This window comes from Heterocephalus glaber, unplaced genomic scaffold, assembly GCF_053883595.1.
Source record: "Heterocephalus glaber isolate CG9 unplaced genomic scaffold, H.glaber_assembly_v1.0 deba00001104, whole genome shotgun sequence".
Lineage (NCBI taxonomy): Eukaryota > Metazoa > Chordata > Mammalia > Rodentia > Bathyergidae > Heterocephalus > Heterocephalus glaber.
The window spans coordinates 845304-872870 of record NW_028258193.1 but is presented as its reverse complement, the minus strand read 5'-3'; the positions used below and the strand labels follow the sequence as shown (position 1 = coordinate 872870).

Below are 27567 nucleotides of genomic sequence, written 5' to 3'. Positions count from 1 at the left end.
GAAGCACAGCCGGCACTGCAGGCCAACCGGGCTGCTGTGGGCCGGGAGGGACCTGCGGCTTCACATGGAGAATGCAGCAGCAGGCATGATGCAAAGGCTGCCGGCTTTCATGCAGTGCCGTAGGCGGCTCCGGGCTGAGGCTGGGTGGGCAGGCCTGAGGAGACCAGCCTACCTCAGTCCACAGCAGCCACCTGCGCCTAACCCCAGGAAGCCCAGCCTCTCCTCGCTGAGGGCTCCCGGTGTCCAAAACAGGCTCTCTGAGACACCCCCAGCCCCACTTGCTCCGTCCTGCCAGGACCCCGCTCCTGGCCATGACACCTGGTGTGTGGAGGGAGCCCCGCGTGGCATCTGCATCCTACCTAGGTCCTCCTCCGCAGGCCCTGGGAAGCTGAGGCCCGGCTGGGCCAGGTCTCCACCTTCTTCCTCTGCAAAGACAGAAATAAAGTCACGCTTTACTGTGGCTCTGGCGTGGCCTGCAGTCCCGCGCTAACGCTGCCCACTGGTCACCACGCAGTGCTGCACGATGCTGACCAACTGCACGGGCGGCTGTCCACAGCACACTGCAGAGGCACAACGTCTGTGTGCCCAGGGACACAAGTGGACACGGCAGCATCGACACGCACTCCGCGTGCCCTCCCGTTATGCACCACCCACGGCCGCCCGTGGGCTCTGGGTGCAGGCTTCTGACTTGGCTGCTGACCCCTATGGGTGGCTCTGGGGTCCCGGTGACCCTTCCTGTGCCTGAGTTGGTTAAATGTTTTATTAAAGTTGACTCAAGTTGCTCAGCATAAGTCAACCACACCCCGTTTCTGCACGGTCAGCAGTGTGGCCTGCGGGTTTTAAGGTGCGTTTTCGGTAATGAGTGGCTGCTCCACTCCCATAGGGCAGGAAGCTGCAGCCCGGCGTGTTTTCATTTGTTTAGAGATGGCACGGGCAGTGCTGATGAAGTACTGTTTCCATGGCAACCACTGTCACCTAGTGTCTCCTTGAAGACAGATGCACAGCAGTTGGGTTAGGATGAATTGGGACAGTAAGCGAAACAACACATCCCCCATCAGATCTGCGTATTTCCAGACAGACACAGACACACAGACAAGTGCAAGCCCTTATAGAGTGCGTGGTGATGTGTGCTCATGTCCCGTGCTGCACTGACCAGAGCAGGTGCTTTATGGGCAGCACCAAGACGGGCGCACAGGAGGGCGACCCAGACACCTGGTCACGCCAAGGACACTCCCCAGGGACCCAGGGGCCTCCATGCCACTCACCTGGCCCTTCTCCACCATCAGGCCAAGACAGTGCGAGGTTCAGGACATCCCCGCCTCGGGCAAACCTTCCAACAGGGGAGACACAGCCCAGCCAGGTGAGTGCCTGGGACGCGTCAGAGTCTGGTGCTGCCTCTGGGAGACACGGCCAGCCCTATCTGGGCCAGGGTGACCTGTGGCTCCTGTCCTCACTGACCCAACAGACTTTGTACCTTCAGACCCTGTGGCTGGCCTCTACCTGCCCAGAGCCCGGGCTCGGGTCCAGGCCGTGTCCTGCCCAGTGCAGACCACTCTCGGGCCAGCACCATGGCCTCCTATGTGTGGTGTCTGAGGACCATTGTGAGGCACGGGATGATAGAGGCCCCCAGCCACCATTGTCATGACGCCAGGAACCCAGAGCTGCCCTGCCCAGGCTTAAGGAGGCCACAGGCTCCATCCAGGCTGCAGACCCCTCTCCTGCCGGCGCTCGTGTGAAGAAAAACTATTTCGCTTCCCCAAGAATGAGAAGACCAGTGGCTGCAGGACCAGGGGGCCGATGAGAGCAGCCCTGCGAGTCGCTGAGCTCAGGTGCTCAGACATCGGGACCGCACAGCCTCCCTCAGCTCTCCAATCTCAGATCCCGAGGGGAGGCTGAGAGATTAATCAGCAAAGCAAAATTAATAGCGCTTGCATCTGACAGCCTGGGCAGATTTCCATCACATTTTCTTAGCAAAGATGGAAAAGTGCCTTAGACTGAAGAATTTTGGAAATCATCCACTCACACATCTGAATGCATCTAATGAGTTTTAGGCCTCACCAGAGAAACAGTCTTTTACTGCCCTGACTCTTGATGGAATTTTCCCTACTTCAGATTGCTCACTTACAATACTTTCTGGCTGAATTCACTTTATGACTTATGTTTTATACACTGGGACTTCACAACAGCTGGGCCCCCGCCTGTGTGGCCCCAGGGCCCCGCCACCCACTTCTGGTGGAGAGGAAGAGACCGCTTTGCATTTCTGTGTCACTGGGCCTCTTCCGAAGCTGCCTAATTTAAGTGTGCAAAGTGCTGCTTACTTCAGAACGGCTTTCAACGGTGGGATCCAGGCCCTGGAGTTGAAGGACCTGCTCCTGACTAAGCACACCACACAGGCTGCACTCCAACACGCTGGCAATCACCAGCCAGGTCACAGCAGGGCCCAGGGTAGATGGGATGTGCTCGTGAGGGCTGGTAAGAGGCACAGGAACACGCAGGGCTTCACAGGTCCTGGGCGAGAGCCCCAGGCTGGAAACTCAATTCTCCGGAGGGGACCTTAACACCCACCACCCAGAGAGAGGCAGGGAGCTCCAAACCCAGTGCTCAAGCTGGCACAGGGCACACCCTTGGCACTTTTCAGACAGGAGATCCTGCCATGAGGACAGTAGCAGGGAGTCTTTGGGTTCCAAACCGGGAGCCTGCACCTAGTCTACAGGAGACTGAGGACGCAGCCCCACAGACAGTGTGGATCCAGTCTGCACTGGATTCCGCTACAGGACACTCCAGACAGCAGTAGCCTGAGTCACAATCTGTCAAAAGAGGGAACAGCACAAATGATTCTAAGATGTGATCAACAGGTGGGCCACACAACCCCAAGCAGAAGGATTCCAGAAAGAAAGACGTTAGTGAAAGGTGATAAAAGCTTTGCTTTCTCTATGGAGATGAACCTCATCTGCAGGTGGGTCTAGGGAGGATGATGAAGGGTGACTCTACTCTTCTCTGGGTGGCAGTGCCAGTCTGCAGGATGTATGTCAGAATTCTGTTCGGTTCAGTCTGTGACCCTCCTTGAACAGTGGCCTGCAGGGGTTGCACTGTTTCCTACCTAGCTGCACCTGGGTTGATGCCACGCTTTCAGAAACTCTCAGAATTGACCTGCAGTGAGTTCAGGGAATTGAGGCCTTTTGTGCACAGTGTTCATTTCCTGTTTGGTACCCGCCATGCATGGGTTTGGTTAACTAATGGTCAGACCATGACCTGTGTTCACTGTTGACCTGCAGCGGCTCTGTGCGCTGTGAGAGCACCAGTGTCCCACCATGGTGACCAGATGTTGCCTTGTGCCTGGCTGCAGAGGGGGCTTCAAGTCAGGGTCCTAGGGGGCAGAGTTCCCCATTCAGTGTGGCTGTGACCCAGGCCAGAGCTGTACATAGAGGCCCCCGAAGGGCATGGGACATTGGGCTGCTCTTCCCCCTTGCCATGATGGTCTCATGGTCCCGGGGACTGCAGGCACCTGTGAGGAGCCACGCAGGGCACCAGCCCTTTGACCCACTCAGCTGGCTGTGACTGCGGGAGACAGGCATCCACATGCAGGTTCCCAGGCCGTGCAGAGTGGGGAGTGAGAGGTGGGGTCAGTGGAGCAGCTCCGGGCAGGGCCAGCCAGGTGTGGGTTCCTATGCCCACTCCCTGGGCGTTCAAGTGCTACCAGCCTGGCACCCTACGGGCTGTGGGAGGCCTCCCTCTTCCCCTTCCCCTGTGTGGAGCAGGGGCAGGCGGGCACTGCCGGCTTCCTGTCTTGTGTTGGGGACCCTTGGAGAAAGACAGCAGGGAGGCCACTCTGTGCACTAGCAGACACACTGCCAGGCCTCCTGCACTGCACCAGCACTCCGCAGGGTGCCACATGGCGCAGCCCCTGACCTTGACTGACCTCTGACCCCAGCTCAGGGCTCCATCTTCTCCACGGGGCGGCAGCATCTGTGGTCAGGAACAGACCTTTCACTTTCTATAAACACACTCAAGAACTGCCAGGAGCTTACAGAAAAGGCAGAAGGCCACCGCTGTCAGAGTTACCGTCGTGTCGGGGGGTTTGTCTCCACAGCTGACCGGAAGTAGTGGTGCACAGCTCAGTCTTCAAACAGCAGGTGAGAGAAAGTGCATACATGGGAAAGGGAACCTGCCCACAGGAAAACACGATTTCTTGGTGTGAGGCACCAGCCACACCTCACACAGCAGCACCCGGCAGGAGTAGCTCGTGTGACTCCCAGCGTCTGTACTGCACACGAGGTGTTTTCTACACGTGTCCACGGGTGTACCACCTCCCTGAGTGTCAGCCAGCCAGGCTCCTTGGTCCTTGGTGTGCCCTGCTAGTACCTCGGCGGTTGTGTGATTTACCTACAGCACCCACAGCATTGTGATTTGCCCTGATTCCCCAGCACGATGCTTTTCCTCAACTGAACCGGATGTACAACCCTGAGTATGGTACAGGTGCTAGCAGTGCACTGTGGCAGGATGAAGATGAGAGCCCACGGTGTTGGGCATCCTCCTTCCACTCCGTAGGGCTGCATGAAGCCCCCAGCCACACCCCACTCCCTGTGGTTTCCGGAGCACGGTTTCCTTCTCATGCTGCAGGGCCCTTCCTGCTTTCCTCTTCCTGGGAGTAGAATCTGAAGCCTCTGATGCTGGATCTCGGCATCAGAATCTGAGTGCATTGTCCCTGCCCTGGCCGACCCCGAGGATTCTTGTGTCTCAGGGTCTCTCCTAGGACAGGTCCCAGAACTGCCTGTCCTGTTTCACATCGGCCTTGGTCGGGCCCGCGGAACAAGACGAGTCACCAGGCTCCCCGGTGTGGCCCTGAGCTCCCCGGCTACTCAGGCCCGCGTCTCCATCCCTACAGGAGCGAGACCTTGCCCTGCCTGCCAAGCAGGGCTCTGAGAGGGTGGTCAGGGCACGTTCAGCTTCTTGCATGTGGCTGGGTGGAAATGTGCATCCTCCGCTCCTTCCTCTGCCTGACTGCCCGCCATCACCTCCAGTTGGGTCACACATTTGTTTATCGCCTGAGTGCTCCCATCCTGGGTCTCAGTAGCAGTGACCCAATGCCAGGCCTCCTGGGCAGGGACAGGTGGGGACAGGGCCACCCCCCCCTCCCAGGGCAAGGACAGAAGGGACAAGGCACAGGCGAGCACAGGATGCTCCGGAGCTCAGTCTGATGAGTCCTCTCCTGAGCCCCGGCCTCTAGATGCCCTTGCTCTGAAAGTTTACGAAGCTGACTCAAGTGCACATTTGGCCACTTTGCTAATGACAGGATTTGAAGGCTGCCTAGATTGAGGATTCATTTCTGCTCAGTGAGGACAATGACACTGATGAGGCTTGGTGCCCGCCTCTTTCCATCTCGAACAGCTGTGCGCCTGCTGCCTGGCACGGCCTAGACCAGGGTGGATCGCAGCAGGAGCTGCCCCAAAGTCTGCAGAGTTTCAAAAAAATTCATGTCACTTATATCTGGCTAAGAGAGAAACCTGAGGTCTCTAAAGACGCAGCTATGGCTGGGTGTAGCAGATGCTTAATTTTTAGTTTCTAGACTGAAAATAACAGGGCACTGAAATAAAAAGCAGACTATTTATTTATTTATTTATTTGTTTATTTATTGGTACTGGGGATCGAACTCTGGACCTTGTGCTTGCGAGGAAGGTGCCGAAACCACTGAGCTAAATCCCCGGCCCAGGTAGACTATGACTTACTCAAATATGTGAAAGCTTCAAGATGAAATTGCATCCGACTGCTGTTCAACCTGAACATTGTTCACTTGAAAAGTGGCATTTGTTATACTGCACATGTAATGTCTTAAACCTAAGTTCTAGCCCATGCAAAAATCCTTTGCTCTATGATCAGTATTTAGTAAAGTTTTAGATCAAAGAGGCCTTAAAGATGTGTCTGTTGTGTTTATACAGAAAGTACCAATTATAGACAGAGCAGAGGGCATTTTACAAAGCCTGGAAAAACCCATCACCACAAAGTTATGCTGCTCGTTGCTATGCTGTGCACAAGTCTCGAGCCGAGGGAGTGCGTCAAACCCCAGCTTCTCCTGTCTCTGCAGAGTAGCCCTGAGGCTGTCCTTAGGAGGGCCTGCGAGGGTGCTGGACAGAGCACAGGGTGCCCAGTTATACCGCGCTGGTATATATAAGGCAATGGTGGGAAATTTCTTAGCTGACCAAACCCTTCTGGACAGCAACGATTTTCTTCAGCGCAGATGTCCCTAGGGTCCTGCGTAATTTGCCAACACTCGCCTTGCTGTCCTGGGGAGCTTCTGGGTGCAGGTGCTCCCACCCACCCCGAAATCCTGGCTCTGGCCATGGGCCTGGCCCAGGAGCTCATCTGATGGCTTCCTGGGGACCTGAGGTGCAGCCAGGGCTGAGGGTTACCAGCTCTGGTGCCAGCAAAGCTATTTCTGAGAACTGCTCTTCACCTCCCTGGCCGCCCACGTCACCGTCTGGGCATGTGGCTGTGTCCCCAAATGCAGGGAGCCTGTGCAGATGCTGGGGAGGCCGGCCTCAGAGGCAGGGAGGAACACTGTGTGCTCCTCATAGCAGCATGCTTTCTGGGTAGGAACCGCTCCACCACGGTCATGTGATAGACAGCAATGCTAACTCTCAAATGCACTTGAGTTCTGTATTTGAGACTGTGTTAACTTCCTACCAGATGGAGTCCTGGCATGGCTGTGCCTCTGCCCTGTCCACGGGGATAACTTCAGCAAGAGGACAACTGCTCTGGGATTAGCGTGCCTCCTCCTGCATGGGGCAAATGACTTCAGGGCAGGTTGCTGTGTTAGTCACTTTGTCATCACTGAGACAAAGCACCTGACACCCTTGCATTAAATGTTCATGGTTTCTGAGGCTCAGTGCATGGCCAGCCAGCTCCAAGGCAGAAACAGCAAGGCAGAAGGGTGTGGAGGAGGAAAGCTGCTCAATTCATGGCTGCCAGGAAGCCGAGAGAGAGGGCAGGAGCCAGGGACAAGAACACACCTTTCCAGCTCAGGCCTCAGGAACCAGGTCCTCCAACCCGGCCCCACCTCCTCACAGCACGCTCAGCACAGAGTGCCGTGACTGAGCGACCTTCCAAAGCCCACCTCTGACACCTGAGACTCGGGACATCCTAGATCTAAATGCTGGTGCTTGTGCTGCTCTATTTTTTTTTTTTAGAGGATGACAAGGCTTGATTTGCAGAGGTCCAATTAAAGCCGAGTGGTTAAACACCATGGTACAATTATGGCACAGGATGTGAGAGGGCTGTGGAGCGTTTCAGACGTCCAGGCGGAATGCTAAGTGGGAAAGTCATAGCACACTCTGCGCTGTATGATCTGGTTTTGCTTTGAAAAGAAGACTGAGGCAATTCACCAAGATGTCACAGCGATGGTCTCGACTGGAGGAATTATGGGTGCATTTTATTTTATTTTTCCCTCTCAGTGTTCTGTGCCTTCCAGACTTTGCCCACCCAGCTTGTGTACCTTTGTAAGTGCAAAGTGAGTTACAACAACACATGGCCTTCAATGGTCCTCAGCGAAGTCAGGTCCAAATTTCCTCCTGTGCTGGGTTACATGTCTCAGACTAAAAGTGGGTAGAGGTAAAGGTGTGATCTCATTCTTCCTCTTGTAAAGGCCAGCTTTTATTTACTGACTTCCTTGTCCACGCAGAGTATGGTGGAATCTCGACTGATCGAGAGACCCATGAATAACAGGCCACTTGCTCGATGTCACCAGTGTCCGAATGTCCCCTGTGAGGACACTGCCAGGAGGAAGAGGAGAGTCTGCCTTGGTGTGCGGATGGTCCTGCCTTCATGTGCACCTGGCATGTGTCACCCTGACACACGTGCAAAGCTGCTTGGCCGCATCTCCGGCTGGTCGGAAGTGCAAGGGAGAAGCGCCGTGGGCACCTCGAGGGTGACATCTGAAGCAGGCCCCGGCGGGCAACCCAGGGGGGCCGACGCTGATTCCACCAGGGCCTCCCGAGAAAGACGGCAGAAGGGAGCCATTAGGGCCTCCCTGGCCCTCCCACACCCACGCCACCAATGCCCCCGGGCCCATCTGTCCTGCAGTGCAGCCTGTCCCGTCAGGTTCCTGCCCCCAGTCACAGCTACCTGACCTGACAGGAGGACACGAACGGGCTCCAGTTAGCTGAACATTAACACAAAGCGCTGTGAGTGAAAGAGGAATGGGAGCTTCAGTGATCTGTGACCCTCTTAAAGCCCCAGCGCTGCTCGGCTGACACGAGGTGAGAACCTGGGCCTGTGACCTCTCCCTGGCCTGCTGCACAGCGGCAGTGACTGCTGCTCATTTGCCGGATGCTGCAGCCAGCTGGGTCACTCCGGGAAGACGAGGACCCAGGGGGTCCTCTGGGGGGCGGTGGCAGGCAGGCTGGGCTCAAGCGCGACTCTGACTCGCCTTCCCCGGCTCCAGCCTGGGATGCCTGCGCCTCTGCTGTCCGTCACCCTCCGTAAAGCACTCTTCCTGGCGCCCTCGAGCCAGCACTGCACACTTGCTGGGACTAGTGAAATCCTGGGAGCCCAGCTTCCTGCTGCTGCCTGGGAGGGGAGGCCACGCGTGCAGGCTGCGGGGGGTGGGGTGGGAAGGGCTGGGGAGCCCCAGGGTGCTGTGTGCCTGCAGAACCGAACCACTGACCTTATGCTTGGGTGTTCTCCGCGGCTGCCGAAATTCCCACTTAGAACTGTCCTGCACCCGACGAGGCTCCCACATGTATCACTTCTCCCCACCCAGCCTGTCTGGGAAATGAATGGGGAGGGCTCATCTGACCAGAGAGGCCCTGTCCCTCCTGCTGGGTGGCAGCAATCTGAGCCCCTGTGGACGGCTGCCACGGTCAGTGTCCCTGACTCCTGGCTCAGAGCCACAGGGCTGTCACTGCGAGCTGGCCTGCAGCACAGCTGGGCCCACAGTGCAGGTGAGCAGGCGGGGGTCACTGTGCAGTGGACAGGGCCCGGGCAGCTTGAGCGCACCTGGACACTGCCTGGGGTGGAATCCAGTTTCAACTCCTGCTCTCGGCTTGGGCAGCTCTGTGTAAAACTTGTGTTCAGCTGATGCCCAGCATGGAATACATGCAGTCAATTAGGTACAGGACTCATTATATAAATCCATGTGTTAAAATACTTCCTAGCTAAAAGCACTGTTGTTTGCTCTCATTTTCTAGAGGAAAGAAATGTCTAGAGGTGATTTGTGGTGTCTGCTCCACACCGCGGGTCTTTGTAAATGCCCACCTCAGTGTTACTTAGCTGTAAAACTGGATTTTGATCTATATCCTCAGGCCTCACCATTATTCATCCGTTTCATTCTGGTTATTAATAAAATCCAGGAACATTTGTTAAGAAGTGACAGATGAGCTACCGTTACTCCTCGACAAGTGACACCCACAGCATCACTCTTCCCTACAAACACATCACATGTCCAGTTTACTTGCAGGAAACCAAGTAAGCGCAGGGCCCCACAGCAGCGCCAGGACTGCAATTCATTTTCAAAGTCTTGGATTAGAGCTCGATTGTAGTTTAACAAACGTTGCAGTTCCCGACCTGAAACTCAAGCAAAAACATGAGGGAGCCACCCACCCGGTGGCGGCTGGGCTGGCCGGTTTGCTCCAGTTTTGCCCTGCCCACGTGGGCTGTGGGTGGCCTGGAGTGGACACAGGTGACGCAGAGCCTGGCTGCCCATCTGTGGGCCCTCAGAGTGCAGCAGCCGCTTGGCCCTCACGCTCGGCCCTCAGCTGTGACACATGCAGGCCCCTCCCCACCTGCCAGCTTCCTGGCAAGCCTCAGGCCTTGGGCATTTTGCAGTTTCTGTTCTCTGTCCTGCAAGCCGCACAATTCCACCGTGTTTGGCATGGAGACCGCGGATGCTGCTCAGAGCTGAAGAGCAGGAGGGCAGTGCGCTCTGCAGATGTCGCTCGGCCTTGGCCCTCCCCCGCCCAGCTGACCCCATCCTGACCCACTGGGAACCAGCAGGCTCCGCAGGCACAGGGCAGGACCTGAGGCGCCACCACAGCCCGTCCTGAGGCCAGGAGCCAGGGACCTCGCTCCCTCCGCACAGGCGCCTTGGCGCCCGTCCTGCTGCTGTGCCTTCCTCCTGCCCCTGAGTGTGCGGCCCGGTCAGGTCCTGCCTGCAGCCTGTGCACCTGGCGAACTCCGCTTGGGGAAGCAGCACCGCAGTGGGAAAGGCAGGCTGGCCCTGGGCAGCCTCTGCGTTTAGTGGCCCCAGCAGGGCTCTCCCCCTTCCCTCCTGACTCCTGCACCCGGAGGGGCCAATCATGTCCCTGAGTGTGGAAAGGGAGGCCCGTGCACTGGGGAACAGGAGAGCGAAGGCTGGAGGATGTCCAGGGCTGGAGGCCTCAGAGCTGGAGCCTGTGAAGTGGGGACCGGGTGCATCCAGGGTGGCCACACGACCAGCCTCCTCCTCCTGCCAGGCAGGCGCCCCAGACGCGGGCCCCAGCGTGCGCTTCTCCTTTCTTCCCTTTCTCATGTTACTCTTTCCAAACTCATTTTTCACACACGCTGAGCACACATGACAGCTCTCAAGCACATTTTCCACATTTGAAGAATAGATAAGTCCCGCCTGCCCTCTAAGGCGGAAAAACGATACAAGGAACCTGCCATTGATGACGTGCACTTACAGCGGGGAGCAGGTCTAGCTAATCTCACCCGAATGGCACTAGGGCCTCTTGGTCACTACCTGGTGGAATGCAAGGAAGGGAAGGCTAACGTGATTTCACGGGGAAAGGACAGGGCCGCGCACAGAAATCATCCACTTCCAGCCTCATCTCCGAAGCTCCCCACCAAGGCCTGTTCGCAAACATCCACAGGACGCTCCACGTCTCTGGGAGAGATCCCTATCCCACTGTCGCCTCCTTGTGTCAATTCTCAGAACCCAAGGCTGTGTCATTGGATGAACACAGCAGCCACGGTGGCAGAACGGCTCCAAGTGGGGCCAGTAAGGTGGGCAGGGCTGGCAGGGCGTTGGGGTGTGGGGACCAGTCCTTCTCCATCCCGGGAGGGACTTGGCCTTGGCCAGGGACTCAGCCTGAGGGAGCAGAGCCAGCCGGTCCTCCTCCGGACGTCAGGGTGCTGGGCCTGGCCTTGTGGGTCCCCGTGGGGCTCCATGAGTCCGTGCACTGATACCATGAAGACCCCATGTCAGGGCCGCAGCCACCCGGTGACTCGGTCTCAGTCTGTCCCACCTGGTGGCTCCAGGCCCCTGTGGCTTCCTCTGTGTCCTGGGCAAGGTGACCAGCACCACAGAGCTCCGGATGCCCCAGGCGCCAGCCTCGGCTTCGAGGATACAGAGCATGTGCGTGGTGTCTTAGAACAAGCTTCTTCAAGACTTTTAAAAATCAGGAACGTGGGCTTCTGGAGATTCAAGTCCAGGGCCAGGGGCTGACCCTGAGTGCCCAAGGACAACGAGCCCTCCACGAATCATTGCTGGCCCAGCTGGCTCTTGGGTCAGAAGGTGCTGAGACTGAGCCCTGAGGCAGGTGCTGGGGGGCACCGGGAGGACCCTCATTCTGCTCACTATATCACTGCTGCTGGTTTTAAAGCGAAGCAGTTTAGCATCCAGGAGAAGCACCAGTGTTCAGGCCCTCACAGAGCCCCAGCAGGAGTGGCTCTGGGACCTGCCTGGCTGTCCCCGCACTGCCAGTCTGCTCCCTTCCAATGCCCAATGAGGAAACACCCGCCACCTGGCCCTTCCCTGCCAGCTCCTGGCCAGGGTCAGGGACCTTTTGCAGCCAGCTCTGGGGACACAGGGGGTGGGAAGGTGATGGCAGAGCAGGGTCACTCTTCACCCCGTGTCCCTCCCTGACCCCCTTCCCCGTCCCCTGCTGATCTGCCATGACTATTCCAGCCTGGTTACCACACATGACCCAGGACCTCTCGGTGGCCCTGTCTGACCTGGCTCTGCCCAGGGCTGTCCCCAGCACCGCTGTCAGGGGATGCGGCTGGGAGGCAGCCGTGCTGGTCTTCTGTGTTACCCACAAGATACTTCCAGGGCTGTTGGGAGAGTATATAAAGGGTGTGTATGAATTCCTCAGCAGAACAGACCCTCCACCATAAATGCTCTCTATTACTCAAGATTTCTGAGAGAAAGGAAATGCAATGATTTTCAATAACCCTAAAACTGTACTTCAGCTCTGAAGGGTTCTCTACGCTGAGGGGAGAAGGGGAGGCCTGCTGGAGACCCTCAGGGACTGGAACTGCTGCCAAGGAGCTCAAGCAGAACCCAGGTTCCTCTAGAAGGAGAAGAGTTAGCCAGGAGTGGTGTCCTTATGCCTGTTATCCCAGCATCCTGAAGGCTGAGGCGGGAGAATCATCAGTTCAAGCCCAGCCTGGGCTCCAAAGTGAGATTCTGTCTCAAAAAAAAGAAAGAGAGAAAGGAAGGAAGGAAGGAAGGAAGGAAGGAAGGAAGGAAGGAAGGAAGGAAGGAAGAAAGCAAAGGGGAACACTGACTCAATGAAGCAACTCTTCTGAATTGTAAAATATTTACAGACCCACCTAGTTCTGTCAAGTATGTAGCACTGGACACGGTCAGGTAATCCCCGAAACTGGTGCAGTGAGTGTGCCAGACACTGTACGGCCTCGGGGACGTCTCTGGCATCTGGGTGCGCGGCCTTCTCCACTCCCTGCCCTGGGCAGAGCCAACCACCCCTCCCACCCTCAATCCCTACAGAGGAGCTGCGGGGGCTGCGAGTTGGGAGCCTTTCAGCAGCAGTGGCTCAGGAAGATGGCCGCCACTTCAGAGTTGGGACAGCCCAGTGACCCAGCTGCCTGTGGTGTCTAGGATCTCTGGCACACCTCCCGGGACACCAGTGCCTTAGAAAACGGCATCCTATAAAGTATCACCTAGCGCTGCCACTCCTTGATAGGACGTTTCTGGAAATGTCTCTGCCACTGGAGACAGCACTATGACTCTTTCCCACTCCACCCGAGACGGCGCCTTTGACCCGTGTCAGTTGTGGTGAGGGGTCCGGCATCACAGCACGGGGCTGTGTGGGAGAACTGACACGGCTCCAGGACTGCAGGACACAAGCTCAGCCTCCTCTTGTTCTTGCCCTCCCTTCCCTTTGTTCCCAGGAGCCCTTTATGAAGCAAGTCATTTAAAAATGATCTAACGAGCCAGAGACAGCATCAGTCATTCTGTGGATCTCCTTAAACGTCACCGCTCTTTCTTGGCTCAAGCTGTTTAGGAGGAGACATGTGTGCGCCCCGTGTCCTCTGCAGGTGCTGCCGAGGAGGACTGTGGTCTCTGAGCATCTCGGGGCAAGGACCAAGCCACCCGGGCACTTCCATCTTCAGGTCTCCTGGGCCTTGGGAAGGCAGGGGTGAAGCCATCTAAGTCATGCACGGCTCTGAAGAGCAGCCTGCTTTGGCATGGGGATGCTGCAGCCTCGCCGGACCATACCATCCCCCACGCCACCCATCAGACGCTGGCAGGGGGGGAGGGTGCCCAGAGCAGCTGTGCCTAAGCCACTGTGCTGTGCAGCCTTCCAGGTGTCTGGAGACAGAGGCCCTCTCTGGGCCTCTGCTGTTCCCTCTCAGTGGCGGTAATAACTGTACCTGTCTCATAGGGCTCTCATGAGAATTAATGTAGATCAACCACTTCCAGCAGGCACTGGCGCTCTTATGGAAATTAAATTCACACCCGCACGATCCAATTTAGACATGCAGCGGAGACGCTTTCACAGTAAATCCTGCCAGGGTAAATAATTACAGTGCTCACATTTTCGATTCCAACTAAGGTTTCCACGCCAAAATCCTTTTTGCTACTCATATCACTTTATCGCACGGCACGGTAGAGTGCAGACCCTGAAAAATTAATGACCAGTTCAGACCTCGATGAGGCCCAGGGAGAAGGGATCCCAGTTAGCTGCTTCCTGCACAGCAGCTCAGACAAGCCCTGGGCAGAAGAGGAGACAGGCAGTAACTCATTCACATGAGATAGGAAGTAGGACTGCACCCTGTGTGCTTCCAAAAGTCAACAGGCAAAGGACAGGAAATGTGGGATCTTGTCTTGTGCTGGATGAATTGGGTCCTCCATGAAACGAAGGCATCTGTCCTCACCGCAAGGATGGATCCCCTGCAGATAGTGCTGCTGACGTGGTCACTACGTGGCCTCCCAGGATGAAGTTTCCTTATGCAGAGGTCACGTCCATCCCCAAACCCGGGCCGAGTGCCCTGAACAGACGCCAGTGGTCACTCTGCCGCGTCCCAGTGCTGCGACACTTCCACAATAAGCTGCACTTGATCTTAGCCAAAAGGCCGAGAAGCGAACTTTCCCAGTAAACTGTGCCTGGTGGCTGAGCAGGCTGGTCAGGAAGCCTCTTCAGCCTTGGACGCCGACATCGTCCTGGGCATACCAAGCTCGCATAGCTCTGCATACAGCCTCCTGCTCTCTGCTGCACTGTGGCCCCCGTGGCCACCACTGGTCTCCCCGGCACGCCTGTGCTTGACCTCACTGCTCTCGTGTGGCTCACGGGGCATGAATGGGCAAGAGTGTTGCAGAGGTGCCATCGGTAACCCCCATGTGACGGAGAATGCACTCTGCTGTGTGGACTGCTCGCCTCACGTCTGCCCCACGCTGTCCCTGTTCTCTGTGCCTGCCTACTGCCGAAGGCCACCAGGGAGGAAGCTGACGAGCAGCCCTCCACTGAGAAGGCCCGCTGTGCAGCCAGCAGGGGACACAGGAGACCACGTCAGCGAGGACCCCGGGAAGAGCAGGAGTGTTGGGGCTCAGGTGTGGAGGGAAACCCAGGGCTCAGAGCAACGCCAGCACCTCGGGGGCGGCAGTGCCTTGGGGCCTGAGCTGTGCCCCCACTCCCCTGGGAGCCACATTGTCTCCAGTGCCCCTCTGTGCTCTCCTGGGCTGAAGTCCCGGAAGAGAGGGCAGGTGGCGTACGGCTGGCACGTGGCACCTCAGCTGAGGAGCAGGATGGTGGGGCTGGCTGCTCTGTGGATGGACACAAGGAATGAAGGGCAGGTAAGAAGCAGAGACCATGTCAGTCGCCCAGTGTCTGCAGCCAGCAACACAAATTGTGTGGAAAGCCTGGAGCAGACCCCCGAGGCTGTACCTGGTGCTGTGGTGCGGTCGGATTTGCGTGGAGACTCAGCACCAGCTGGCTCGGAGCCCTCTAGCACCTACCAGGTGGCCATGGTGTCCAGTGGGATTAGCTGGCATCAGATGCAAACAGCCTAAAGCTGCAGCTTCAGCTGATGGTGATTGTAGTAAAGGATGACTGTGGAGAAAGAGTGCAGCGGTATCTGGGGAGGCCCTTAGCCCCTTGCAGAGAAAGAACGAGACACATCAACCATACCTAAGAGGGTGATAACAAGCCACCGCCAGAGAAGGAGCCCAGTTCATAACCCTGAGCCCCGAGACCCATCACCCATGTGGCTTTTCCTCTGTTAACTCTGTCCCCAGTTGCTGGGTACTCAGCCACACGTGAAGTATTTCAGAGGAACGGGCACAAGATCCCTCACCAGCCCCAGGTCATAGCCCCAGGTCCAGTCTGGCCTAGTTGGTCTGTAACAGCATTAGGATGGGAACTGGAGCCAGAGAGCTACGTTTGAGCACAGGCGGTATTAAAAATATTTATCACCTCTTGTGTCACAGTGGCTTTGACCTCACAGAAAGAACTCCAACACCACTGGGAGGGAGGCTGTCTCAGGCCCATGAGTGCCCCAGGCAGGGGCGGAGGTGGCTTTCAGGACACTGCCCTGGGCCTCCCAGCAGGGGCAGCCTGAGTCCCCAGCCTGCAGGCAACGTCCACCTAGCAACTCTGGAGTCAGGGTCACAGGATGTGTCGTCCTGCCCTGGGACAGCGTCCCTGGGTTGGGGCTGGGGAGGCCAAGAGTGGCCTTTCAGGGCTTTGCACACAGTGGGTGCCAGAGCAGCCTGTGGCCTGCTTCGTTTCCTTCAGGGCCAGTGGGAGCAAAAGCAGCAGCAGAGCAAGGGTTCCCGGGAAAGGTGAGCGCACCCTGCCCTTGGAGGCCAGGGCAGAGCCCCTTTCCCTGGTGTTTGCACCCCGCTGCTACAGAGCTCAGCAGGCACAAATCAAGATCCGAGCAGCTGAATTCTGGCAATGACAGCACAGGTGAAAACCTCAGGTGCCAGTGTTTGTCCCCAGCTACCTTCCCCAGCTGCTGGAAAGAAAGCCCTGCTGAGCAGGCTGCAGGGAACAGCCTGCAACCCCTGCATTGGGCGGCCCAGCAGGAGCCCCCGAGGAACAAATGACTGGGAGGGTCCTGCAATAACAGGGCTTCCCGGCTCGGTGCACCCAGTGTGGAGGCCTGCAGGGTGTCCTCCCGGAGCTGGGCGAGGGGTGAGCTCACCCAGGGGCCTGCAGAGCTTTGTGAGACAGGGTCTCGCCTGCCTAGAACGCACGGTGATCTTGTTGCCTCAGCCTCCAGAGTTCAGGGGTTAGAGGTGGGCGCCACAATGGGGCGCAACGCAGCCCTTCTTGACAGTCCCAGGAAACAAGCAAGCAATCAGCCTTGCAGCTCAGCCTCCTTCAAACTGCGGCAGCTGCTGTCCTGGCCGGGCCACAGGCTGGAGGCAGGGACAGGAGCACATGGAGGCCACACTCGGCCCCTCTCTCCTCTCATCGGACTCACCCTTCAGCTCAGCCACTGGCCTCTGGCTTCCAAGCCCAAACCCCCACTTATGGAGGCTTTGAATGTTCAGCCTCTTTTTAGAAAGGCTTAACAATCATTCCCCTAGTTAGCTCTACTTTAAATGAATTTCCAAGATAGGCTTAGGCTGTAGCTGAAAAGTAACAATAAAGCAAAACTTGAAGGGTTTCTCCCTCCTGGGCCAGCTCTGTGCCCTGGACTCTGGTGCCTCACAGGAGACACCGGGCACCACCGCAGCTGGCTCAGCCGTTGCCCTGTGAGATGCCGAGGTCCCTCCCTCTCATTGCCCATCTACACTATGTGCAGCTTCCCTTTTGAGCACAGAAACACAAGCGGCTCGAGAGTCTGAAATGTTATCATCTAAAGGGTCTAGAAAGTGTTGAAATCAAGATTTTATCAGATGCTGCATCAACAAAACGGGACAACACAAAACAAAACAAAGCTAATCTCTGACATGTTTGAAAAAGTCACTTCCAGGTTTGTGATAAATTGTGTCAAGAAAAGCATCCTTCTGACTGCCCTGTTTTCAGACCCTCTCTGCACCCCAGTTCCTCAGGGAGCTTTCTAGTCCAGGAGCAGGCTCCACCTTCAGGGTCCCCACTCAGAGGGGACTCCCACCCCCTACCTGAGATGACACCTGGACACTCTCAAGTCCCTTGGGGAGAAGCTCACGAGCCAGCAGGAACCATGTGGTAGGCTGCCTGGGAGCCCGCTCCACCCTGTGGGCCAGCGCAGGGCCCGAAGGATCTGGGGCTGGGGACACACTTCTTCCACGGGCTTGTGTGTTGTGTCTACGATTCATGCAGCACAGCTGGCCACAAGTGAGCTAGCGCCTCAGAGGCCACCCATCTGCCCTGGCCTGGCTGATGCTGACTGCTTAAGATTTCTGGAGCCTGGGACCAGGAGCGATGCATGTCTGAGTCATTCCCAGGAAACAGCATTTCCTTTTTGAGCCAGTCTTTGCACATCACACACAGGGGCCAGGCAGGAGTCCAGCGTGTTCCTCAGAGATAACGCAGCCTCCTCAAGACGAGGTCAGTGCTGGATGCTTTGGCTTCCTTGTCCTCCAAGGTACCTGTTGCCAAGCAACCTGCACAGCGGTGCTGCGTCCTGCGGGCTGAGTGACAACAGAAGGTGGAGCAGGAGAGGAAACAATCGGATTACCTCCTATCTGCCTCACAGGCAGCAGCTGTGTGGAAAGAGTGTTCTTTTCAACACACTCTTCCAGTGAGGCTCCTCAGCCGTGCCAGCTCCAGGTTAGGCCTGGGACTGCAGGGTACTCTTCTATTTTAGTTTCTGAGACAGAAAACCTAAGCTGGGTACTAGCTCAATTCTTCCCCCATTCCTCCCTGTGGTCTAAGTTTTACAGAGCACATTTCCTGCACCCTGATCGGCCCAAAGACTTCTGTGTCGAGACAGGGTGACAGGCACCCGGCGGTCGGGTCTCCCAGCTTGGGCGGGCAAGGTGCTCGGTGAGGTTGCTGTGCTCCCCAGGAAGTAAAGCGAAATTACCCTGTCTTCCTGAGTCCATGCAAAACTCTCCAAAGAGCCTGCCCCCAGAAGAGATTATGAGATTTCTTCTCTAAATCTGAGAACATGATGCCGGAAACTAATATATAAAACAGTGCAATCTATAATCAATCTATAAAGAAATCAAATTTGAATTCGTGAAAACTGTCAGCAATCAACTCTCAAGCCGCAGTGGCTGTGATGTGACCTCCATGCCTCGCAGGAGAGTAGCTCTGAGAGAAGCGCACTCCGTGGGTCCTGACACCCGACAGCCTCCGGGGCAGGACCCATGTCTCCAACTCTCCTGGTCTCACTGGCTTCAGCAATAGGCAAGGCCCTGGCCATCTGCAAGGGCTGTGGTGGGGACTGCATGCAATTAGATGACGAAAGCCCCAGCAAGCATCTCACGGCTCATTCGCTAGGTATTTGCAAAAAATTTGGCGTTCATAGTCTGGCTTCTTTACACCCAACCAGAACAAGTCACAGGGAGACCTGAGTTCCGCCCCTGGGTTGGCAGAAGTGGCTCTGCTGCATCTGAGTGCCAGTCTTGTCTTGAATACGCACTAGCACAACAGACTCAGTGCTTAAGCCAGGGAGTTCCCTGCTCAAAGGCCACATGTGGGTGAGAGGCCAGGCTCAGGGGCGTTCAGGAGGTGTGCATAGGTGGCTCCCACTGTGCTGTCACTCTGTCCCACGCCCAGGCCCTCAGCATCGTCTGGAGCACGGGATGGAGCGCTCCTGACTTTTTTTCCCTGAACACGAGCAGGTCTCTTGGGGCTGACCTTTATCTGCCCCTTCCCCCCTCTAAGAAACAAGAGAACTGTAAGAGCTGACAATGAGGCCCTGAGCAGAGCTGACAGGCGTTGCCAGTCCCGAGGCTGGCTCGTATTTCACGTGTGTGTGTGATTAAACACATGTACAAGTGATGCGGGCCCGGTATTGGGGTTAATTTGAGGAAGAAAGGACTTCAAGCCCAACTGAAGTTTTCCTGACAATCACAAACAAGCATGCAAAACAGAGCATCTGTCAGGCGCCCCTCAGATGCAATATCAATTATGGAGAATGGATACTTGAGACAGGAGCAGGATGTGTTGACAAGCTGCCATGTCTTCACACTCAGCACTTCCACACCAGAATGCCTGGAACGGCCCCGGACCCCCGGGCACAGGTCTCTACATTCCTGGGCTGCTTCTCCAGTGCCTGCCAGGTCCTTGGGGAGCCCCGCCTCCTCTCCCTCAGGCTGAGTCTTCTCTCCCAGGCCTCTGGATGCTGCACATGCTCTCCATGGCCTCCTGCTGCTCAAAATATCACGGCCAGGGGTGAGCTCTGCCCTCCTGTGTAGGACACTGTGACCTTGAACTTCATGTGCAGCCTAGGTGGCATCCAGGTGGGTTCTGGAGTCAGGGATTGCTTTGAGATGGATAAAATGGCACATGCATGTGCACACACACACATGCACACACACACACACACACACACACACACACACACACACTTCCTGGAAGTCCAGCCATGATCCTGAAGCCAGGGAACAGCTCTGTCTCAACACATCGGGTAGAGCCACGGGGTGCTGCTGTGGTTGCAGGTGAGAACAATGAAATATCAGTCATGGCACCTGGCAGCATAATAACAGGAAGGGCTGATGCATGTTAGAATAACCTCCACCTAAAGCCCTAAAATGCAGTAAAAGGTTTGACCTTGACTGGGAAAAATGCTCAGTTATTCAGAACTCTAAATTAACCTAAACGAATTAAAAATTTTGTGTATGTGCAAACACACCGTTGGAAGATAGCACAGAAGGTGATGTTAAGTCCACTGCATGGATAATTCTTTGCAATTTCTCTGCATCTCAGCTAGAGCACTGGTGTGAGCTACAGAATCGAGCAGGCCCTTAAAAGCGTGATTAATAAGGAAAATTCCCAAGCATGAGGTTGGAGGTCTTCAGCCCTGGCAGGAGGGGACCTCTCGGGAGGGAGGTCGTCCTGTGGGCAAGTCTGGAACCTCTGGCTTCACCTTGGAACTTGCACTTCTCATCAGAGCAAAGGGAGACATGACAAGTAACACAACATGCAGAGAAGCTGCCTGTAAAAAGACGGCATTTTTAGAAAATAGCAGATGCCAGTTTTTCTTCAGAATGAAGCTAGTCTAGACTCTGCAAGGGGCCATCTGTCTTATCAGAATCCATGTGTTGACGTGGTTCTGCCACTTGTCTTATTAGTGTTGGAAGTGGGTTGGAGAGCTACTAATTAAGGACATAAGCCTGATCTAGAAGACAGGGAAGGGTCCAGCAGGCTAAAATTCATCTCTCATTAACTCCTTTCTTCTGGAGCCCGGACCTCCATGAAAACACGGTGCAGCTTTAGACAGATGAGGAGGGAAGCTGCTGACCCCCTTGTTTCTGAGCCGCAGCTCTGCTAAGGTAACCAGGCGTGCACATTCTTGGGGACTGCGACTGCTGCTCAGAGTTGGAGCTCCATAAAGAATGCAAGTAAGCAAAACAAACAGAATGGGGTGGGAAGCAATGCACAGAATGCTTGAATGTAGGGCACCTCGAAACAGCCCCAACCATGACCAGACACGAGACTTGCATCAAACCCGGAGCAGTGAAGAGAGGGGCTGGGGATTTAGCTCAGTGGTGCCGCCGCCTGCTTCGAAAGCGCAAGGTCCTGAGTTTGATCCCCGGTACCAAAAAATAAAAAGTAGCTGGCAGAGGAGTGGAGAGAGTTACGAGGGCCGTGCTGAAGAAAGGTCCTGACCTGCAGCTGCGTGCTGGCGAGGGGCCTGGGAGGATTGGGCGCAGGCCCCTGTGGGCCCGGTTACCTGGCTGCTGGGCTGAGCACAGACACAGAGCCATCAGCGTCACACAGGGCTCATCTCCAGCACAATTCTGCAGACACACAGGCCAAGAAAGTTCAGTCAGGGAGTCGGTCAATATTCTGTGTTCATGACACCCACGAGCCTCCAGACGATTCAACGGTCGGTCTCAGTTTTATTTTTTAATGAGTGCAGTTTGTGTTTCTTTAGCCACACATTTTTTTAAATTAAAAAGGTCACTTTGCTGCAAAGCAGTGACGCTTCTGATGGTAATTGTTAAGAACAATCTTTCCTATGAAATTGGCCATTTCTGAGCAGCAAAGAGCCACCCAGCTGGTGCTGAGGAGCCGGGCGACTGCCTGGCAGATGCCCCTGTGATGCTCTGGGCTGCTGCCAGGGAGCAGGAAGCACAGGACACCCAGCGTGCCTGCCGCTTGGGGGACTGGGTAGCAGAGTCCGGAGGCTTGTCCTTCAGGGACACAGAGCTCAGGCACATGGGCTCAGAGAGGCCAGAGCTTCCTGTTTGCAAAGCCACAGTGCCTAGGCCTCCAGGAAAGAGGTTGTTCGAAATGCCATAGACTGAGGTGAAGGCCAAATGGTGGTAGAAATTTTATCCTTGGAAAACTGCTGGGAAAACCCTACAAGTCAACCAACAATAGCCTCTTCAGAAAGGAATCAACAAGTAACCTTGGAGTAATTTCCAACATAGCCAGTTGGTTCTTTCTACAAAGGAGCTCTCTCTGACAGGCCTGGAGTCGTCTGGACCCTTGATGGTACATACTGATCAGGCCTGCCAGGCTCTGCCCACGAGTGAGAGGGCCTGCGGTGCATGGAGCTCCAGTCAGATCTGGACCCTGCAGCTGCCCCGTTGTCCCCCGGGGGGCTGGGAGGGGCACAAGCAGGAATTGTTGTTCTGCTCTTCGGAGCCCATGGGAAAGCCAGGGCCAAGCTCTGGCACCAACTCACTTCCTGCTCGGAGTCAGACACCAAGGAGGCCCAGACAGAAGTGTGTGGCTCAGTCTGCCCAGGGCGACGACTGCCTCTAGGCTCTAATCTGGAGCTGTCCTGACCAGCAGGGTGCTCAGCCTGGTGTGGAGGTCACTGGCACTGGCCCTTCCCTCCTCGACTGCCCCATAGTGTAGCTTGTGTCCCCGACAGAGAGCAGGGCCCAACTCCAGAGCAGGCTAATGCTAGCTTGGGGTCACAGACCACACTGGGGACTGGCCTAGGCACTGGTGAGTTCAGAGCTTTCGAGCCATGAGGCAGAAAAGGGCTCTCGGGGACCACGGTGCAGGGCTGGGAGGTACCCGGGCCTGTGGCCATCTCGAGGGACAGCATCACAGGACAGCAGGCCCAAGTCTGCTGTGGTGGGCACAGGAGCCCACTCTCTCGGTCCTAGGCTCACCTGCCCCCTGTCCCGCCTGCCTCCTGTTGGTAACTGAGCCACAGAAGTGGCAGGGCGGCTCAGTCTGCACAGAGCCAGGTCACAGCTGCATGTCTCACGGCTTCCTTCCCAGCACTGGAACAGAGCTCAGAAGTGTGGAGGTGCTTTATGGGGAGAACATCTCAGTTCTCCCTGCTGCGAACACTCACTCCAGTGCACACAAGCCTGCCTGCCACAGGGAGGAAGCTCTGAGGTGCCCTCCCTCCTGCCGGTGGATTTCTGTTCACACCACACTGACTGCCAGCCTGCGAGACCTGCTGGCCAGAGCCATCTACGATCAGATGGAGGAACTGCTGTGATGAAGGCAGGGCCAAACTGCCTCAAACACACCAGCGAAGAGCAGGTTTCCTCGGAGTCAAAGGAGAAAAAGGCAGATGTTTACGGAGGAAGCCAGGCCCAACTGGGCATCGCGGGCAGCTGCCCTGCCCCAGCCCCAGCCCCTCTGCCCAAGGCTTGCTGCAAGGGCGCAGGCTGACCTGCGTCTGCTCTCCCAGAGCTGCTGAGATGCTTGTGTTCTCGCTCAGAACCCCTCCTGAAACGGTGCCGCCTGACGGCCCAACTTTAGCTCTGCCTCCCAGGCAAACTTCCTCGCCTGGCACCAGTCTTGTCCCAAGACATCTCCCCTGCTGCCCCTCGCATCTGGCTTTTTGTCTGAGCACATGTCCAAATTCCAAGACACGCAAAAATCCCAAAGACAAAAATATCTCACCGCATCTGAATACTCAGTTTCTATGGAGACGGAAATCAAAGTGAACTGTCTAATGAGAGGTTTTCATTTTTTTTTCATAGTTCTTGCCTGATGTCTTACAGTTTTGAAGAATGTTGAAATGCCTGCTGGTTATTATTCCAAACACATTTTGCTAATATGCAATTGCATATTCTAATGAGAATAGCTGATGACAGCTAATTTTCACTGCTGTCCCCCTCTGTGACCCTTTCAAGTGCTCTGATTACACAGCAAGGCCGTGGTTTGGAAACTTCTGGGGCTCTGAGGAAGACTTCTCCACTCCTCCCTGGCCGCGATGGTGTCACAGACAAAATTACACTTGCTTCTTTCAAGGGGTCCAGAGGTGATTTGTAAGATGTCACCAGACTCAGGTCGCAAATGACTGCAGCCAAGAATAATACACTTAGTTTCGGGCGTTTCACTTGGAACGCATAATGATTTTCCAGGCAACCCAGCGAACACACTGGCCCGTGCTCAGTTGTGTCACTTACGTGCGGAGGAATGAGACTGACCCTACCTGTACCCTTGTTACGGAACTAAATTTCATTACGGCCCGTGCTGCTGCAGGAAGGGTCTGCGAAGGCACCAGGACGATGGCCGTCCGCACAGCGAGGGGGTGTGACTGGGAGGACAGTCCTCTCGCAGGCTGGAGTCCATCTCCTCCCCCAGGTTTCTCCCCGTCCCCCGGGCCGGTTCCTAGAGGACCCCTGCTCCAGCCGCCAGCCCTGTGTGACTGGTCACCCCAGCCTGGTCGCTGGGGTGTCTCACATCCAGGCCCTGATGCCACCACCCTGGCAATAGCTCGTGTCCCCAGCAGCCTGAAAACCTCTCCTCCTGGTTTTGCAGGGAAACACCTGGCCCCTCGTACACCACTCAGCATGCCTCTCCCCGAACTATGACTTTCTTCCGCCTCAGTTCACCAGGTCTCCACATAGTCCTGTCACCTAGCAGCCCCAGATCTGCAGCAGGGCCCTTGCCCTTGTGCTATCACAGGCTCTCGGAGGGCAGTGCCCACTGCAGGGCTCCGGCAGGGACACAGCCATGGACCAAACTCCCGAGGAGCTCAGTGCACTCAGAGCCCCCAGTCTCAGGCCCCGCTCAGGGGACCCGGGCCGACAGCCTGCAGTGGCAGTGGCCTCTGCCTGGGCGTGCGTGTCACTGGCCCTCAGGGCTCCCTGTCTCCTGGGCCCTGTTTCCTCTCTGCCCCTGGTCTCTATGACAGGTATGGCCTGAATGATGTCCGCTCTTGTCCTGTGTACCCAGAGCGCAGACCATGTGCTCCCATTGCTTCACTCCCGGGCAGTGACCCTCACGCTGCAGCCTCCAGACTCTGACAAGTGCTGTGTGGGCAGGACAGGCACGCGGCTGTCCATGGACAGTCTCAGAGACAGACAGGCATTGCCAGGACAGCTCGGACATGGGTCTGGGCTGGCGTGTCTGCTTCTGCGCATCCCGGGACCTGCCTAACCCAGCGGGTCACCATCAGTGGCAGCAGAGATGGGCTGGGACTTTGAGCAGGCAAGGCTCAAGGTCACCGACGTAGTGGACAGATGCCTTAGCCCACTATGCCTGGCTTTCTTCTCTTGGAAGTGATGATAACATTGGGACTCCAGGCTCACTGTGGGACTCCAGTCCAGGCAATAGGTGCTCAGCCCCCAGGGAGCCACTGGACAGCACTGGGACCCCAACCATGGTGCCTTGGCTGCTCCCACACACGCACAACACATACAGCTCCGAAATCACACCCATGTGGCCCCTGTGGCTGCATCCGTGCTGCCGTGTGGGGCACAGAAGCCCGACACGAGCGCAGTTTCCATCCTATGGGGAGAGGGACACCTGGGCATGCAGGGAGCATAGGGCAGTGCCTCAGACTCCTGTGGGGGGAAGTGCAGAGGAGGAGCCAGGTTGGGGACACGGGGCAGGGAGGAGCCAGGCAGGGCAGGTGACTGGTGCCGAGGGGCCCAAAACAGGAGCATGGAGGAGGCCACAAAGCTGGGGCTCCAGCCAGGCTGAGAAGTGGAGACCCCAGGGCTCCAAAGCCAAAGGGAGCTACAGCTCTGCTTCTCTAAACCAGCCTTTCTGGGGTCAGATAAGGGAGTGCAGGAAGAAGTCTGGGCCAGACAGAGCGGCTGGCCGAGTGGATGGTACCCACAGGTTCTGGGAGGGAGCGGAGTTTGGCTGAGCTCAGACTGCAGGTGCTGGCCCGCTGGCTGTGGTCTGTCATCCGGAAGGGAAGAGCCGCCCTGGGGCAAGGAGGAGGTGGCAGAAGCTCTGAGGGGCTGAGTGCCTGGGACACCGGGGTCTGGGGTTGGAGGAAGCGGAGAAGCAGGGATGGTGGGGCATCAGGAAGAACCCAGGAGAGCAGGAGTCTCCTGGGATGGGGCGGTGTCTTAGGCACTTTTCTCTTTGCTGAGACAAAATACCTGCAGCCCACAAGTTAAAGGAGGCAAGGTTTACTTGGCTCAGTTTGTAGAGGTTTCAGTCCAGCATCCACTGGCTCCAGGGCAGAGTGGCCTGGCAGAGGGGCGTCACAGGGGAGAAACAGTTCACGGCAAAGCAGGACAGGCAGCAAGCAGCAAGCAGCAAGCAGCAAGTGGCAAGCCTGCCTTCCTTCTGTCTCTTTATATTTCATCAGGCCACAAGCCACCCACACCCAGGGTGGGGATGCACATTACCCACACCAAAAGCAATGCTGAACCCATCAGTGGACTAATCCAGCCATCACACCCTAACCCATATTCACACATCCTTACTTTCCAGTCACACCTAGATCCAGCCACCTCTGAAGAGTCCCACCTAGAATCCCTCACGCTGGGTTCTGATGAGAGGACCCCAGAGTGTGGTCGCGCTGACTCAAGGACGGGACACAGAGGCTCTGCTTCTGCAGGCCCTCCCAGGGGGCCAGCCAGGATGAGCCCTTGGGGGCGCAGGGCTGGGAGGAGCCATGCTCAAGGGACTTCCTGTGCATGGGCCTGGTCCCCAGTGTGTTCTGGCTCTGGGATCTCGCCCTGCCTGGGCTGGGGGTACAGAGTCCACACCACAGATCCTGGGTGGTATGGAGAGGTTGAGAGGTGCTGTGCAGAGCCAACAGTCGGCAACCTGCCACCTGAACCACAGCACATGAGTGCCCTGCTCTTCCCACAGCCAGCAAATTAACCCAGCAAATTAACCCAGGCAGGGCCGGCTCACAGGGGAGAGGTAGAATGAAGCCTTCTCTCCCCTGGCCCGTCGGCAGCCCCACCTGATGGAATCGCAGGCTTGGGGAGTGCGAGGTGGGTTGGAATCACGAAGTGCAGCTCTTCCTTTCTGAGCCTGGCTGCTCAGGCTGAGTGTCTGAGGCCCCCGGGAGGTCCCAGGAGGCCCGGGCTCCTCCAGTCTCTCAGAGTGTGGGGGTGAAGAGCCCACATGTGGCCTGACACTGGGCGTGGCCCTTGGGTCTTTCTCTGTCACCCCAGCATTGCGGTGGGCATCGGCCCTCCGTGTGTCCCTGTGGTCAGGGTAGAGCCAGGCTGGCGGGCATGAGGGGCACAGTGCCCGATGGCAGAGAGGCCACGCTGCAGGGCAAGAGGAGGTCCTGGACAGTGTGCAGGCATCCCGGGGGTCCAGCCTGGCGAGGCTGCCTTGGCCTGCAGGGGCAGCCCCATGCTGATGCACAAACCTGGGTTTTCTGTTGGCCAGGATCAAGGAAGCTCTGCTCTGACGGATCCAGAGGAGCCTGCATTTGCAGGGCTCCGACCTTACACCAAGTCCCGTCCAGATGTCCTCCTGCAAAGCGCTAATCCAGGCACCAGAACAACCACCGTGAGCCAGCTTCCTGGAGGCCAGAACGTGCCAGGTGCCTGCGTTTCCGTTTATCCTCAGACTCCCCTCGGGGGCGTCACTCCTGTATTCCTCCCACCTCGCCAGATTTAGGTCTGGATGGAGTGGGGAACTGACATCCCTTCAGCCAGCTGGCATGGGATGGAGCCTCGGGCAGAACTCGGGCAGGTCCGGGACTGCTCGCCCTTCCTGGGCAGGAGGCAGCATGTCGTGAGTGTGAGTGGCCCGGCTTGGTGGCACCCAGGAGGTCCCAGCCTCGCTCCATCCTTTCCGATGTGGACTTTACAAGGGCAAGTGTGGCTCCTGGGTCCTTCGATCAGGGAACCTGACTCTGTGGACATCGAGCCCTTTGTGTCTGTGTGCGATGGGTAGAAAGGGCTTAACAGCTCTCGACGCACGCTGAGGAGCCTGTCATGCTTCCCGAGACCTGAAGACTCTCCACATAATCAGCACGGCTGCCCCTGCTTGGAGAGCACTCCTGCCTCCCCGAAGGCCGGTCCCCGCTTCCTCACCTCTGCAGCCCTGTCCTGGGGATGGCCCGCCTGGCACGCGGCCCAGCCAGTCTGCTCCATGGGGTGAGGTCAGGGGTCACGTG

The 27567-nt window shown here is 56.8% G+C and overlaps 1 protein-coding gene across 9 annotated transcripts in view; it reads right to left on the bottom strand.

The window, feature by feature from the left end:
* Positions 1–27567, bottom strand: part of Dlgap2 (DLG associated protein 2) — a 520842-nt gene that overhangs the window by 102350 nt on the left and 390925 nt on the right. For 5 of the 9 annotated variants that reach the window (XM_004869559.3, XM_013067367.3, XM_087210078.1 and 2 more), the window contains one exon: positions 360–425. The exons of the other annotated variants lie outside the window; for them this stretch is intronic. In XM_004869559.3, the coding sequence (XP_004869616.2) occupies positions 360–425 (66 nt within the window). The remainder of the gene's footprint in view (positions 1–359; positions 426–27567) is intronic. 9 annotated transcript variants of the gene reach the window in all.